The sequence below is a fragment of the Oncorhynchus masou genome, chromosome 10 (assembly GCF_036934945.1).
Source record: "Oncorhynchus masou masou isolate Uvic2021 chromosome 10, UVic_Omas_1.1, whole genome shotgun sequence".
Classification (NCBI taxonomy): Eukaryota; Metazoa; Chordata; class Actinopteri; order Salmoniformes; family Salmonidae; genus Oncorhynchus; species Oncorhynchus masou.
Window position 1 is genome coordinate 6,208,217 of NC_088221.1, and position 15,772 is coordinate 6,223,988.

A 15,772-nucleotide genomic window follows, 5' to 3' on the forward strand; every position below is an offset into this window, starting at 1 on the left:
TATAAACATAGCTCGGGAAATAGTGTAATCTTGTTTGGAAGCTCATTCTATGCTTTACAGATGCAGACTGAATGGCTCCAGATTGGATTAGATTCAGGCTAGTGACGCCGTTACACTATGCAACCAACTTTGACATGTTTCGCTATGGTCCTGGGTTGGTTTGAGTTTGTTGCTGCTAGTTAGTACACTGTTGTAGTCAGACATGGGTTAACTAGTTCCACCATAGCTGCATCAAATACTTAGTGCCTTGGGAAAGCCCTCAACTTTTTCAACATTTTGTTACGTAACAGCTTTATTCTAAAATGGATGAAATAAAACCTCAGCAATCTACACAAAATACCCTATAATGACAATGCGAAAACAAGTTTAGAAACGTTTACAAATGTATTAACAATAAAAACAGAATCCCCTTATTTAGGCACACACCTGTCTATATAAAGTCTCACAGTTGACAGCGCTTGGCAGAGCAAAAACCAAGCAATGAGGTCGAAGGAATTGTCCGTAGAGCTCCCAGACAGGATTATGCAGCGGCACAGATCTGGGGAAGGGTACCAGAAAATGTCTGCAGCATTGAAGGTCCACAAAGAACACAGTGGCTTCCATCATTCTTAAATGGAAGATGTTTGGAACCACCAAAACTCTTCCTAGAGCTGTCCACCCGCCCAAACTGAGCAATCGGGCGAGAAGGACCTTGGTCAGGGAGGTGAACAAGAACCCGATGGGAGAACATTCCAGACGGACAACCATCTCTGCAGCACTCCGCCAATAAGCCTTTATGGTAGAGTGTCCAGACAGAAACCACTCGGTAAAAAGGATCATGAGGGCGCTTAGAGTTTTCCAAAAAGGCACCTTAAGACTCTCAGACCATGAGAACATATTTTCTGGCCTGATGAAACCAAGATTGAACACTTTGGCCTGAATGCCAAGCATGACGTCTGGAGGAATCCTGGCACCATCGCTACGGTGAAGCATGGTGGTGGCAACATCATGCTGTGGGGATGTTTTTCAGTGGCAGGGACACACGTCAGAATTGAGGGAAAGATGAATGGAGAAAAGTACAGAGAGATCCTTGATGAAAACCTGCTCTGGAGCACTCAGGACCTTGGAAGGTGAACCTTTGCGCCAGTCTAACAGGATAACGACCCTAAGCACACAACCAAGACAATGCAGTGGTGGCTTCGGCACAAGTCTCTGAATATCCTTGAGTGGGCCCAGCCAGAGCTCAAACTTGAACCCAATCAAACATCTCTGGAGAGACTTGAAAATAGCTGTGCAGCAACGCTCCCCATCCATTCCGACAGAGCTTGAGAGGATCTACAGAGAAGAATGGGGGAAACTCCCCAAATACAGGTGTGCCAAGCTTGTAGCGTTATACCCAATAAGACTCCAGGCTTTAATCACTGCTAAAGGAGCTACAACATAAGTACTGAGTAAAGGGGCTGAAAACATATGTAAATGTGATATTTCAGTTGTACATTTTTAATAAATTAGCAAACATTTCTAACAACCTGTTTTTGCTTTGTCATTAGGGGAAAGTGTGTAGACTGATGAAGGAAAAAACAAATGTAATCCATTTTAGAACAAGGCAGTAATGTAACAAAATGTGGAAAAAGTCTGAGACCATTGTGACAGTCTAAATTACACTAAGAGTGGCTTGGAAACACAATGACATTGCTAAAGTAGGCAAATAATTAGTAGGAAATATATATTATGATGTTGTCACATTTACTTTAGAGAGATGCCAATGTTGCCATTACTGTTACTAGCAAAGTTAAATATATAAAAATATATCCCATTTAGCAGACGCTTTTGTCCAAAGCGACTTACAAGTCGGCTGGGGCCACTACTTTTACATATGGGTGGCCCCAGCGGGAATCGAACCCACGACGCTTGGCGTTGCAAGCGCCATGCTCTACCGACTGAGCCACAAAGTTCTTCAAAAATAGCTACCAATGCCTATGTTTGCCATCTAAAATACGGTGGTCCCTCAATCTTAGTTAGCTGGCTAAAGTTATATTACAACTAAAGTCAATCTGGCGTCTCAATCATGACAAAAGGTTTTCCTAATAATTATATGCCTTCTTTAGAAATGATAGTGTTTCCAAACCAAATCCGGGTTGTATTGAGGTAGGCTAACATTAGCCAGCTTTCTAGTTAGGGTAGCTTGCTTGCTAAAATGTCAGCTATGCTAGCAATGAGAGTGAAAATGATTATCAAAATACACATAAGCAGATACATAACCAGCAGTCTATGGTCTAGCTACAGGTGTACTCACCACCACTAGGGACCAGCGAACTCCAATGACCTGCTCTGCATGATAGGGTCCTCTGGCAGGGCATGCAAACCAGATGGCTGTGCATCCTGCTTGAAGCAGTCCTTGCATGGTCAATCCATATTGGGCTTTTCAGTCTTAAACGTCTGATCCTTTGAACGCGTTGGAGGTGATGAAATAACGGTGCCCCATTCAGTGAAGGCAAGCGAAGTGGACGGAGGGGTGATTTGAACGTGGAGCTTGGCAAAAGGAGGCATGATTTGTTTACATAATTGTAACCAAACCGAATCTTCATTTACTCGTTTTGACCCACCCGTTGTGAACCCAAGCAATTGATCTCTCATGCGGTTAAAAAAGGTACAAACATTAACTTCATTTCACCAGTTCAAAATAAAATGGGAAGCCAACTAGAAAACACATTCAGGCAAACAAAAAAAATTGTTTGGGGGCCACACTTGACAGGAGATGAAAGCTACAGATTGCACATTTGAATAAAAAATTCAAAGCCCTGGTCACCATGCTGTGACACAATTCATTCGGGAGGAGGGGTTTCTGCTTTCCAGAGCAACTTACGGTAGCGAGTACAAACATTTCACACATTTTTTATTAGTACTGGTCCCCTGTGGGAATTAAACCCACAACCCTGGCGTTGCAAGCGCCATGCTCTACCAACTAAGCCACACGCAACCTTTCCAGATGGCCAACAATTATGCTAGGAGTCAGGCCAAAAATCACTCCCAAAGTTCATTCCACATCTCCAACTAGAACCACGCAGGAATAATCATCTCACCTCAGAGTGGTCACTGCTTTATGATCTAAGACCAACACTTTTTATCTGAAGGACATTCAAATGTAAACGCAATAAGAGAGCAGCTGGTTTGAGTGACGACAGAGGTTTCTCCACCTCACCTTCTCAGGGACAAACATGGCATTTCTGGATGGGATACTTTGTGTAATGCATATTTTCACGATTCAACTTAGTCTTTGAACTTCAATGTGCTGCTAACCTGATAGACGTTAATGGAAAGCATTTGAGCAAAAACGAATTTGCCCAAATATAACATTTTTGCTGGAGTACCCATGTCTATTAACATTTACAGTGCATTCGGAAAGTATTCAGAACCCTACCCTTTTACCACAAATTGTTACATTACAGCCTTATTCTAAAATGGATTAAATAATTGTATGATATGGAAACACACTGCTCTCTATATAAAAAGGTCCCACAGTTGACAGCGCATGTCAGAGCAAAAACCAAGCCATGAGGTCGAAGGAATTGTCCGTAGACCTCCGAGACAGGATTGTGTCGAAGCACAGATCTGGGGAAGGGCATCAAAAAAATTGGTTTGGAACCACCAAGACTCTTCCTAGAGCTGTGCGCCCACCCAAACTGAGCAATCGGGGGAGAAGGGCCTTGGTCAGGAAGGTGACCAAGAACTCGATCACCCTGACAGAGCTCCAGAGTTACTCTGTGGAGATTGGAGAACCTTCCAGAAGGACAACCATCTCTGCAGCACTCTAACAATTAGGCCTTTATGGTAGTGGCCAGAAGGAAGCTATTCCTCAGTAAAAAAGGCACAATACAGTCCACTTGGAGTTTGCCAAAACCACCTAAAGGACTCTCAGACCATGAGAAACAAGATTCTTTGGTCTGCTGAAACCAAGATTGAACTCGTTGGCCTGAATACCAAGAGTCACATCTGAAGGAAACCTGGCACTGCTCAACACCCGGCCAATACCATCCCTACGGTGAAGCATGGTGGTGGCAGCAGCATCATCAAGCCGTGGGGATGTTTTTCAGCAGCAGGGATTGGGAGAATAGTCAGGATCAAGGGAAAGATGAATGGAGCAAAGAGAGAGAGATTCTTGATGAAAACCTGCTCCAGAGCTCTCAGGACCTCAGACTAGGGCGAAGGTTCACCTTCCAACAGGACAACGACCATAAGCACACAGAAAAGACAACACAGGAGTAGCTTCAGGACAAGTCTCAATGTCCTGGAGTGGCCCAGCCAGAGCCCAGAGTTTAATATCTCTGGAGAGAGAATAGATGTGCAGCGACTCTTCCCATTCAACCTGACAGAGCTTGAGAGGATCTGCAGAGAAGAATGAGAGAAACTCTCCAAATACAGGTGTGCCAAGCTTGTAACGTCATACCCAAGAAAATCCGAGGCAGTAATCACTGCCAAAGGTGCTTCAAAAAGTACTTTGTAAAGGGAATGAATAGCTTTTTTTATTAACATTTGCAAACATTTCTAAAAACCTGTTTTCGCTTTGTCATTATGGGGTATTGTGAGTAGATTGAATTAAATAATAAATAAAAAATCCCCATCAATTTTAAAATAAGGCTGTCACAGCAAGAACTGACAAATCTGGTGCAGTCCATGAGGAAGAGATGCACTGCAGTATTTAATGCAGCTGGTGGCCACAGCAGATACTGATTGACTTTTGATTTTGAATCCCCCTTTGTTCAGGGACACATTATTCAATTTCTGTTAGTCACATGTCTGTGGAACTTGTTCAGTTTATGTCTCAGTTGTTGAATCGTATGTTCATACAAATATTTACACATGTTAAGTTTACTGAAAATAAAACACAATTGACAGAGAGAGAACATTTCTTTTTTTTGCTGTGTTTAGGTATGCATCGTAGCTTTGACATTGGTTTTTAACGTCGGCGTTAAACTAGACAGACATCGGGCCGATACCAATGTTGGCATTTTTAGCTAATATCGGACGATTCCGATATATTGTGCATCCCTAATTCTGAGTAATGGAATATGTGAGTACTAGCAAGTATTTACAATTAATAATATAATTAGAACCCAAACACAGCAAGACTTTAGCTTGCAGAGCCCTGCCTGCAACACACACACACGTCAACCCCCATACCAGTCAAGTGGGTTGAACTATTTGCCACACGCACACAACCTTTCAACCCCCAGCTATTCCCAGTTCCCACAACAGTCAAGTGGGTTAAATTATTGGCCAGGCTACAGTGGCACTTTGCATAGAGTGGGCAAGAAACTGTACTACACCATGACTCATGTCCTAGCAACAACATTCCCAGCCATGACAATGGGCACGCTTAGAGACTTCAACCATGGGTAAATCAGTTTATTGACCGGAAAATCTATGGATTAGACACCATGGCCTTGGGCTGGGAGACATGGCCTGAAATCATATATATCTCAGTTATTTTAAAACTATGGATGATTCATGATCTATAGCTAAATGTTTTCTCTGCAAAAAAGCTTTGTTGTATAATAAAAGGTCAAATACACTGCATTTCAAAACACTCAGTAATAATATAATGGAATTCAAGTCTTGTGAAGTTATACCTAGGCTAAATATAAACCTTCCACAATCATAAGACACACTCATTTGTTTACAATAATCACTGATCTGGCTTTCAAGTCAGTCCATTAAAATATTTTTGTTACAAATTTAACCAGAATCATGCATAGTGCACATTCACTAACAATTATTAACTTTGTAGCAGGCATTATAGAAAAAGAACACAGCTCTCAAACAATCTCTCAACCACAAGCCCACGTGATAGTGAGTAGCCAGCTAATCTCTATATTTCAAGTTTAGCCAACTTGAATCTGTTTGCTAGCCAACAAGACAGAACAGTTAAATGGTTATGAACACACTCTTCTGTCTGTCTCCAGCTGTTTGAACAGCATGCTAGCCTGTCCACTTTTTGAAACCATGTGGCCTACCTTCTCAGAAAGAGAACAAGTTGCCAAATCCGTATATCTGGGATGGGCAACTAAAGGCCCACGGATTAAATTCCCCCCAAAAAATGTATCCGATTAATTTAGGAACTCAGTCAACATTGCAAAGAAAGAATGGTAGAATACACAAGGAACAATTTCGAAAGCGTGTTGGGCATCAGCAGTTTCTCTTATATGTCAATGTATTGTTATTATTATTTTTAAATCCCAGCCCCTGTCCCCGCAGGAAGCCTTTTGCTTTCTGGTAGGCCATCATTGTAAATAAGAATTTGTTCTTAACTGACTTGCCTAGTTAAATAAAAGGTTAACAAAAAAATGTGCACGTCAGCTACCAGCTACCAAGCTTTTACCCCCAAGCCATAAGACATTTCGCTCCGCCACCGGGAATATTTGCAGAATTGCAGTAGACTTGCTTTAAAACAGCAAATTTGCTCTACACTATGGCAAACTGTGTGGAATTGATCAAAATTAACAAAAATTATGTTGGATGTGGGAATGCGAGCAACTGCAGCCCCTCATGAGTTCAGATGTTTTCTGGTACTGGAATGCTGCGCACGACAAACTAAGAATTAATTTTCCACAATAAATGTTTGTTAATTCTCCCATTTTAGCAGTGTCTGCTCTGCGCAATTTGAGTAGTTGAGACATAAAAATGGTATCTTTACAAAGGTTGGATCAAACCTCAAATGCATAGCTAGTTGAAGACCCTTCTCAGAGGAAGAAGTGATCTCGTCTTTGTTGTTGTGGCAGGGGGAGCTACTTGTGTGTGTGTGTAAACAGAGAGGAAGAGGTGACGCGAGAGGTATCACTCTCACCACATTCTGTCCAATATAAACTCAATGCGTTTCTCTGGGCTTATTTTGGCCTAAGCTTGGGTCGCCTGCCTTCCCACCTTTGGAATATCACGCAAAAACATACATTCGCCCAGCTCTAATTGCGCCACCTGAACAGAATGAGCATGGTAGCTGTTCACTGCTTGTTATACCTGTGGAAGCTGCCATTGACCTTGATTGACGAACCATCAAACAGGCAAAGCATAAATATAGGACTAAGATTGAATCCTACTAGACCGGCTCCGAAGCTTGTCGGATGTGGCAGGTCTTGCAAAATATTATGGACAACAAAGGGTTGCTGAATTACCTCTATGCTTGCTTCAAAGCAAGCAACACAGAAGCATGTATGAGAGCAGCAGCTGTTCCAGACGACTGTGTGATCACGCTCACCGTAGCCGATGTGAGTAAGATCGTCAAACAGTTCAACATTCACAGGTCGCAGGGCCAGACAGATTCCCAGGATATGTACTCTGATTCACTTAAATGTTTTACCTGTTCCTGGCCAAGTCCGTAATAAATACATGTTTCAAGCATACCACCATAGTCTCTGAGCCCAAGAACACCAAGGTAACCTGCCCAAATGACTGCCAACACGTAGCACTCACGCCTGTAGCCATGAAATGTTTTGAAAGGCTTGTCATGACTCACATCGCCACCATCATCCCAGAAACCCTAGGCCCACTCCATTTTGCATACTGCCCCAACAGATCCACAGATGATGCTGTCTCTATTGCACTCCACACTGTCCTTTTCCACCTGGACAAAAGGAGCACCTACATGAGAATGCTGTTCATTGACTACAGGTCAGCGTTTAACAGCATAGTGCCCTCAAAGCTCATCACTAAGCTAAGGACCCTGAGACTAAACACATCCCTCTGCAACTGGATCCTGGACTTCCTGATGGGCCACCCCCAGTTGGTAAGGGTAGGCAACAACACATGTGCCATGCTGATCCTCAACAAAGGGGCCATTCAGGGGTGCGTGCCCAGCCCCCTCCTGTACTCCCTGTTCCCCCACAACTGTGTGGCCAAGCATGACTCCAACACCATCATTGCTGACGACACAACGGTGGTATGCCTCATCACTGACAATGATAAGACAGCCTATTGGGAGGAGGTCAGAGACCTGGAAGTGTGGTGCCAGAACAAACCCTCCCTCAAGAAAAAGGAGATGATCGTGGACTACAGGAAAAGGAGGACAGAGCACGCCCCAATTCTCATCGACAGGGCTGTAATGGAGCAGGTTGAGAGCTTCAAGTTCCTTGGTGTCTACATCAACATACTATCATGGTCCAAACACACCAAGACAGTCGTGAAGAGGGCATAACAATGCCTATTCCCCCTCAGGAGACTGCAAAGATTTGGCATGGGTCCTCAGGTCCTGAAAAAGTTCTACAGCTGCACCAGAGAGCAGAGAGCACTGGTTGCATCATTGCCTAGTATGACCGAGCAGTTGCCATCGGCTGCAAGGCGCTACAGAAGGTAGTGTGTACTGCCCAGTACATCACTAGGGCCAAGATACCTGCCATCCAGGACCTCTAAACCAGGCGGTGACAGAGGAAGGCCCTAAACATTGCCAAAGTATCTAGTCACCCTAGTCATTGAATGTTCTCTCTGCTACTGCACGGCAAGCGGTACCGGAATGCCAAGTCTGGGTCCAAAAGGCTTCTTAACAGCTTTTACCCCTAAGGCATAAGTCTGCCGAACAGCTAATCAAATGGCCACCTGGAATATTTCCCCCCCATTTTTTACGCTGCAGCTACTCGCTGTTTATTATCTATGCATAGTCACACTACCCTACCCACAGTGCCTTGTAAAACTTGCAAGTATTCATCCCCCTTGGAGTTTTTCCAATTTTGTTGCATTAAAATTTAAATTTCATGTAATGGACATGCACAAAATAGTCCAAATTGGTGAAGTGAAATAAAAAATAAAATAAAAACTTGTGCATATGTCTTCACCCCCTTTGCTATGAAGCCCCTAAATAAGATCTGGTACAACCAATTGCCTTCAGAAGTCACATTATTTTACAAATTAAGTCCACCTGTGTGCAATCATGTGATACACATGATCCGTCACATGATCTCAGTACATACAGTTGAAGTCAGAAGTTTACATACACCTAAGCCAAATACATTTAAACTCAGTTGTTCACAATTCCTGACATTTAATCCTAGTAAAAATCCCCTGTCTTAGGTCAGTTTGGATCACCACTTTATTTTAAGAATGTGAAATGTCGGAATAATAGTAGAGAGAATGATTTATGAATGCTTGTATTTATTTTATCACATTCCCAGTGGGTCAGAAGTTTACATACACTCAATTAGTATTTGATAGCATTGCATTAAAATTGTTTAACTTGGGTCAAACTTTTCAGGTAGCCTTCCACAAGCTTCCCACAATAAGTTGGGTGAATTTTGGCCTATCCCTCCTGACAGAGCTGCTGTAACTGAGTCAGGTTTACAGGACTCCTTGCTGGCATATGCTTTTTCAGGTCTTCCCACACATTTTCTATGGGATTGAGGTCAGGGCTTTGTGATTTCCACTCCAATACCTTGACTTTGTTGTCCTTAAGCCATTGACCCACTGGGAATGTGATAAAATAAATACAAGCATTCATAACCTACACTCGATCCCTCCGATGTCAACAACTACAGACCAGTATCCCTTCTTTCTTTTCTCTCCAAAACTCTTGAACGTGCCGTCCTTGGCCAGCTCTCCCGCTATCTCTCTCAGAATGACCTTCTTGAAACCTGACTGATTTGGATCAAGACTAGTCATTCAACTGAGACTGCTCTTCTCTGTATCACGGAGGCGCTCCGCACTGCTAAAGCTAACTCTCTCTCCTCTGCTCTCATCCTTCTAGACCTATCGGCTGCCTTCGATACTGTGAAACATCAGATCCTCCTCTCCACCCTCTCCGAGTTGGGCATCTCCGGCGCGGCCCACGCTTGGATTGCGTCCTACCTGACAGGTCGCTCCTACCAGGTGGCGTGGCGAGAATCTGTCTCCTCGCCACGCGCTCTCACCACTGGTGTCCCCCAGGGCTCTGTTCTAGGCCCTCTCCTATTCTCGCTATACACCAAGTCACTTGGCTCTGTCATAACCTCACATGGTCTCTCCTATCATTGCTATGCAGACGACACACAATTAATCTTCTCCTTTCCCCCTTCTGATGACCAGGTGGCGAATCGCATCTCTGCATGTCTGGCAGACATATCAGTGTGGATGACGGATCACCACCTCAAGCTGAACCTCGGCAAGACGGAGCTGCTCTTCCTCCCGGGGAAGGACTGCCCGTTCCATGATCTCGCCATTACGGTTGACAACTCCATTGTGTCCTCCTCCCAGAGCGCTAAGAACCTTGGCGTGATCCTGGACAACACCCTGTCGTTCTCAACTAACATCAAGGCAGTGGCCCGTTCCTGTAGGCTCATGCTCTACAACATCCGCAGAGTACGACCCTGCCTCACACAGGAAGCGGCGCAGGTCCTAATCCAGGCACTTGTCATCTCCCGTCTGGATTACTGCAACTCGCTGTTGGCTGGGCTCCCTGCCTGTGCCATTAAACCCCTACAACTCATCCAGAACGCCGCAGCCCGTCTGGTGTTCAACCTTCCCAAGTTCTCTCACGTCACCCCGCTCCTCCGCTCTCTCCACTGGCTTCCAGTTGAAGCTCGCATCCGCTACAAGACCATGGTGCTTGCCTACGGAGCTGTGAGGGGAACGGCACCGCAGTACCTCCAGGCTCTGATCAGGCCCTACACCCAAACAAGGGCACTGCGTTCATCCACCTCTGGCCTGCTCGCCTCCCTACCTCTGAGGAAGTACAGTTCCCGCTCAGCCCAGTCAAAACTGTTCGCTGCTCTGGCCCCCCAATGGTGGAACAAACTCCCTCACGACGCCAGGACAGCGGAGTCAATCACCACCTTCCGGAGACACCCGAAACCCCACCTCTTTAAGGAATACCTAGGATAGGATAAAGTAATCCTTCTCACCCCCCCCCCTTAAATGATTTAGATGCACTATTGTAAAGTGGCTGTTCCACTGGATGTCATAAGGTGAATTCACCAATTTGTAAGTCGCTCTGGATAAGAGCGTCTGCCAAATGGACTTAAATGTAAATGTAAATTTTGCCACAATTTTGGAAGTATGCATTTGCAACCAAGCTTTAAAACTTCCTGACTGATGTTTTGATGTTGCTTCAATACATCCACATCATTTTCCATCCTCATGATGCCATCTGTTTTGTGAAGTGCACCAGTCCCTCCGGCAGCAAAGCATCCCCAAAACATAATGCTGCCACATCCGTGCTTCATGGTTGGGATGGTGTTCTTCGGCTTGCAAGCCTCCCCCTTTTGCTCCAAACATAACAATGGTCATTACGGCCAAACAGTTCTATTTTTGTTTCATCAGACCAGAGGACATTTCTCCAAAAAGTATGATATTTGCCCCCATGTTCAGTTGCAAACAGTAGTCTGGCTTTTTTATGGCGGTTTTGGAGCAGTGGCTTCTTTCAGGTTGTCGATATAGGACTCATTTTACTGTGGATATAGATACTTTTGTACCCGTTTCCTCCAGCATCTACACAAGATCCTTTGCTGTTGTTCTGGGTTTGATATGCACTTTTCGCACTAAAGTACGTTCATCTCTAAGAGACATAATGTGTCTCCTTCCTGAGCGGTATGATGGCTGTGTGGTCCCATGGTGTTTATACTTGCGTACTATTGTTTGTACAGATGAACGTGGTACTTTCAGGCGTTTGGAAATTGCTCCCAAGGATGAACCAGAGTTGTGGAGGTCTTACATTTTTTTCTGAGGTCTTAGCTGATTTCTTTTGATTTTCCCATGACGTCAAGCAAAGAGACACTGAGTTTGAAGGTAGGCCTTGAAATACAGCCACAGGTACACCATCAATTGACTCAAATTATGTCAATTAGCCTTTCAGAAGCTTCAAAAGCCATGACATTTTCTGAAATTTCCCAAGCTGTTTAAAAGGCACAGTCAACTTAGTGTATGTAATCTTCTGACCCACTGGAATTGTGATATAGTGAATTATAAGTGAAATAATCTGTCTGTTGTTGGAAAAATGACTTGTGTCATGCACAAAGTAGATGTCCTAACTGACTTGCCAAAATTATAGTTTGTTAAAAAGATACTTGTGGAGTGGTTGAAAAACGAGTTTTAATGACTCCAACCCAAGTGTTTGTAAACTTACGAATTCAAATGTATATCGAGAATACAGTATATAAAAACACAGTACAAAACCCCATAACACATTGGATAGAATTGCAGGAAATTAGCTGCAGGTGTCCGGAATATGAATAATATGTGTGTATTAGAGGTCGACCGATTATGATTATTCAACGCCGATACCAATTGTTGGAGGATCAAAAAAATCTGATACCGATTAATCGGCCAATTTATTTTTTTTATTTGTAATAATGACAATTACAACAATACTGAATTAACACTTATTTTAACTTAATATAATACATCAATAAAATCAATTTAGCCTCAAATAAGGATTCACCAAACTAATGGCACCATAAGCTCCACGGCATTGTCGCCAACATTGTATTTTCAACTGGAATTAGAGTGTTTCTGAAGTATTTGCTGCCAACGTGGCACTTTGTAAAAGTCTGAAGGCTTTATCAGAGGCACTGGTCTCAACAATACACTGTTTAAAATGGAGAAATGTATCCCAATGAGCTAGGTAAAGTGAACATGATTCAATTCTAGTTTGACTTGGTTCTTATGTAGCAATAGTTATTTAAATCATGTGAAAGACATTTGGACCAAATTATACAGGTGTAAAATATCCCAGCTCGTTGGACATAACACCTACTCACAGTATTACACCACTAAGCTTTCCCTTGTGAGTTCTTACTACTATTAACACAATAACAAGCGTCATTAATGATTGCAAAACATTTATTACATTTATGTAGATAATGCTCCCCAATCTATCAATTTTGACTACAGCTTCTATGAGGTAAGTGAGTAAAGTGTCAATCTCCTCCCTGTATTCAATCTGACAGCTGTACAATTCAATGGACAGAACTTTGAAAAATTCAATAATGAGCTGCAGTGAGATTCAGAGATTCAGAATGGAACTATTCCATACTAAATTATGTAACTCCACTTTCTCAAGACTAGTGTGCACTGTAGAGCTTAGTACACTCCAGAGAAGAGCTGGGCGATATTAACAAAAATACATACTGATAAATCAAAACATTTTTTACCATAACTACGCTCTCTTGATGTAGGCATATTCACTGCACGGCGCGCACTGCAGGAGCATGAAAACCATACTAACTAGTTCCTAATCCGGTTGTGAAGTGGTGCACTCAACTCAATATTAAGAGGTGAGAAATACATTCTATATTTATAGAAAGCTGTGAAACTCCTCTCTATAACCACAATAGTAGCTGCTATGAAAAATGTATTTTTCCCCGCAATAGCATTTTGAGCAACGGTCATGCTTGTGCTTCTCAGTTCCTATTTGCTCACGGTTGGGAGAGGGAGTGAGAGTCAGCAGCCCACAGTGAAACAGGGATAGGCACATAAACTTTCATAGCAAGTATTAAAATAATGCATAGGTTATTACTGTTGACTAAATAATGGTTTTAGAACAATTTACAGAAACAGTTGTGTAGTAAATGACCAACATAATCAAAATGCTTTGGTAAGAGGAAGGCAATGTCGGTGATGTTAATTTTCATTTTATCATCCCAGCTCTACTCAAGGGTCCCCATCCCAACCTCTGGTTAGATATAAAGCAAGACACTGGACAAACAGTGAAGGAATGTGAGTTCTGAGGGCAGACTTTGGACTTGAGAAAGCCCCTGTCAACAGACCAAAGCCATTCTGTGCACATCAAAGTGGAATTGTAAGTTCAGATGAAAGATATCGTTCTCTTTGCATCCTGACCTGATTATCGACGTTCAATAGACTAGTTCTCAATCTTTATTGGGTATACAATGTCAATCCAGCACATAGTGTTCGCTTGTGGAACTATGCTATCCATGGGACTATGCTATGGAACACACTTTCACTGAGCAACTATCACTGAATCGACCAAAATCTTAAAAACACAGTTCAACATAATTCACCAAATACCAATGAAAACTAATTGTATTATTACTTTCACCAATATTTTTGCTTTAGAGCAGGGGTTCTCAAACTTTTTTGGAATGGGGACCCCTCTGGTGATGGCAAATTAATCAGGGACCCCATCATAATCAGAAAACAACTAGAGTTGGATAAAAATAGCATACAATGAGTTTTACTAGGACTTCTGCAGTGCATGGCCAGACTAACCAAATCTCCGGCAACGGCTAGGAAAATTTTAAAGATTTGGCTCTTGTCATCAGAGAGAACATTTTGCCGTTTCCAAGCTACTTTCCTGCAAATCTACACATTTTGTAATTGGACAGAGAGATTTTTTGTGGATGCAGCTTTAAAGGTCCAATGCAGGAAAACTGAAAATTTGCTCTAATTGGCCAACAGGTTTGGAACTCTGTTATTGGTCTATAAGATCACATGGAATTAAATATATCAATCACTCAGTCCATTTACACTTATTTCAGGAAAAAAAAACGTGCAGGGATGATCAAATTAATAATTCAGAAAGCCTTGCAAGTTGAAATACAGCCTGAGGTTGTTTATTAACCGGTACACCTGCAACTCTTTTCTCCCCTGATGGTTCCTTATCAGCAGTGCCAATATAAAATAACTCATACAATAAATATTGACTCGAAGAAAGTAATCTACCGTCTACAATAAGAAACGACACGGACACTGTTTCTAATAGCTGACGCTGGTTACATTATAGCACAGTTACATCATCGCAAACAGCATTTCCCAAATAACTGTAGATTATTTTCAGGACAAAAGGTAATTTAGCATAGACAGGCCTATTGACAGCCCCTACCTTACATTAGCCTACAGGTGTCAACCTTCCAATAGTTTTGGTCAATGAAAGTTGTAAAACCATCGTCTAAGTGTATTTCAATATGTTACTGTTTTATTAAAACGGTAACCCTACATTACCAACACTCTTCCCAAACGTTTCTGTCAACGGTAACATTACGACGTTTCGAGAGACAAAGACCCAACAAGTTGTAGACATCTGAGCAGCTACATTTCCAAATTGTTTATAGTTTTTCTTAGGGCTTACCTGGCCATTGCGATGCTACTGGTGTCAGAAGAACCAGGACGAAGCACAGTGGTGGCCACAAGCAACACCTGCAACGAGGTAGCACATCGTGTATTAAATTAATAATCATATCTTTCGATTTCTTTACATCCCCCAAGAGTGTAAATGAATTTTAAAAAATACCTCATTTCCATCTCTGTTTTGGTAGTGACCAAGTTCAAAGGCTACATGTGATTTCTGGGCAAATAAATGTAAAACTTTTCGCTATTTCCCTGGTCCCCCACGATTGATTCCAAGCCGGTTGAACAGCTGATGCTCGGCTGTCGGCTCTGCTGGTTACAGAGAAAATTGTGGGAGAGAAAAGTGACCTACATAATCTGACAAAGGAGAATCCTTCTGGGTCCTAAAGAGTGCATTTTTTCTGTCTGGGCCTTCTGCGTCTTCTTCTTCAATGATGTTTAGTGGCGGTTGGCATCCAATAAATGTTGCTTTACCGCCACCTATTACACTGTAGTATAACTCCCTTACACCACTTAACACACCATGTAACTCTTCTGAGGAAAAGTCTCGCACACCCTAAAACCTCTGCAGCTGTGACAAATGCCTCAATTTTCTGCAATTTACATTCTGTCCCTGCAGTACAATTGTTAAACATTGCTATAAATGCTAAAAAATCCAATCTTACTGAAACATACAGTGGGACAAAAAAAATATTTAGTCAGCCACCAATTGTGCAAGTTCTCCCACTTAAAAAGATGAGGCCTGTAATGT

The 15,772-nt window shown here is 42.6% G+C and overlaps 1 protein-coding gene across 1 annotated transcript in view; it reads right to left on the bottom strand.

Moving 5' to 3' along the window:
- The window catches only part of LOC135547079 (collagen alpha-1(XVIII) chain-like), a 182,611-nt gene extending 167,254 nt beyond the window's left edge, over window positions 1-15,357 (bottom strand). Inside the window, exons 1-2 of the mRNA XM_064975733.1 lie at window positions 15,185-15,357; window positions 15,023-15,090 (exon numbers count right to left, since the gene is read on the bottom strand). Of these exons, the coding sequence (XP_064831805.1) occupies window positions 15,023-15,090; window positions 15,185-15,195 (79 nt within the window). The 5' untranslated portion in view covers window positions 15,196-15,357. The remainder of the gene's footprint in view (window positions 1-15,022; window positions 15,091-15,184) is intronic.
- Between the last annotated feature and the right edge of the window lie 415 nt (window positions 15,358-15,772).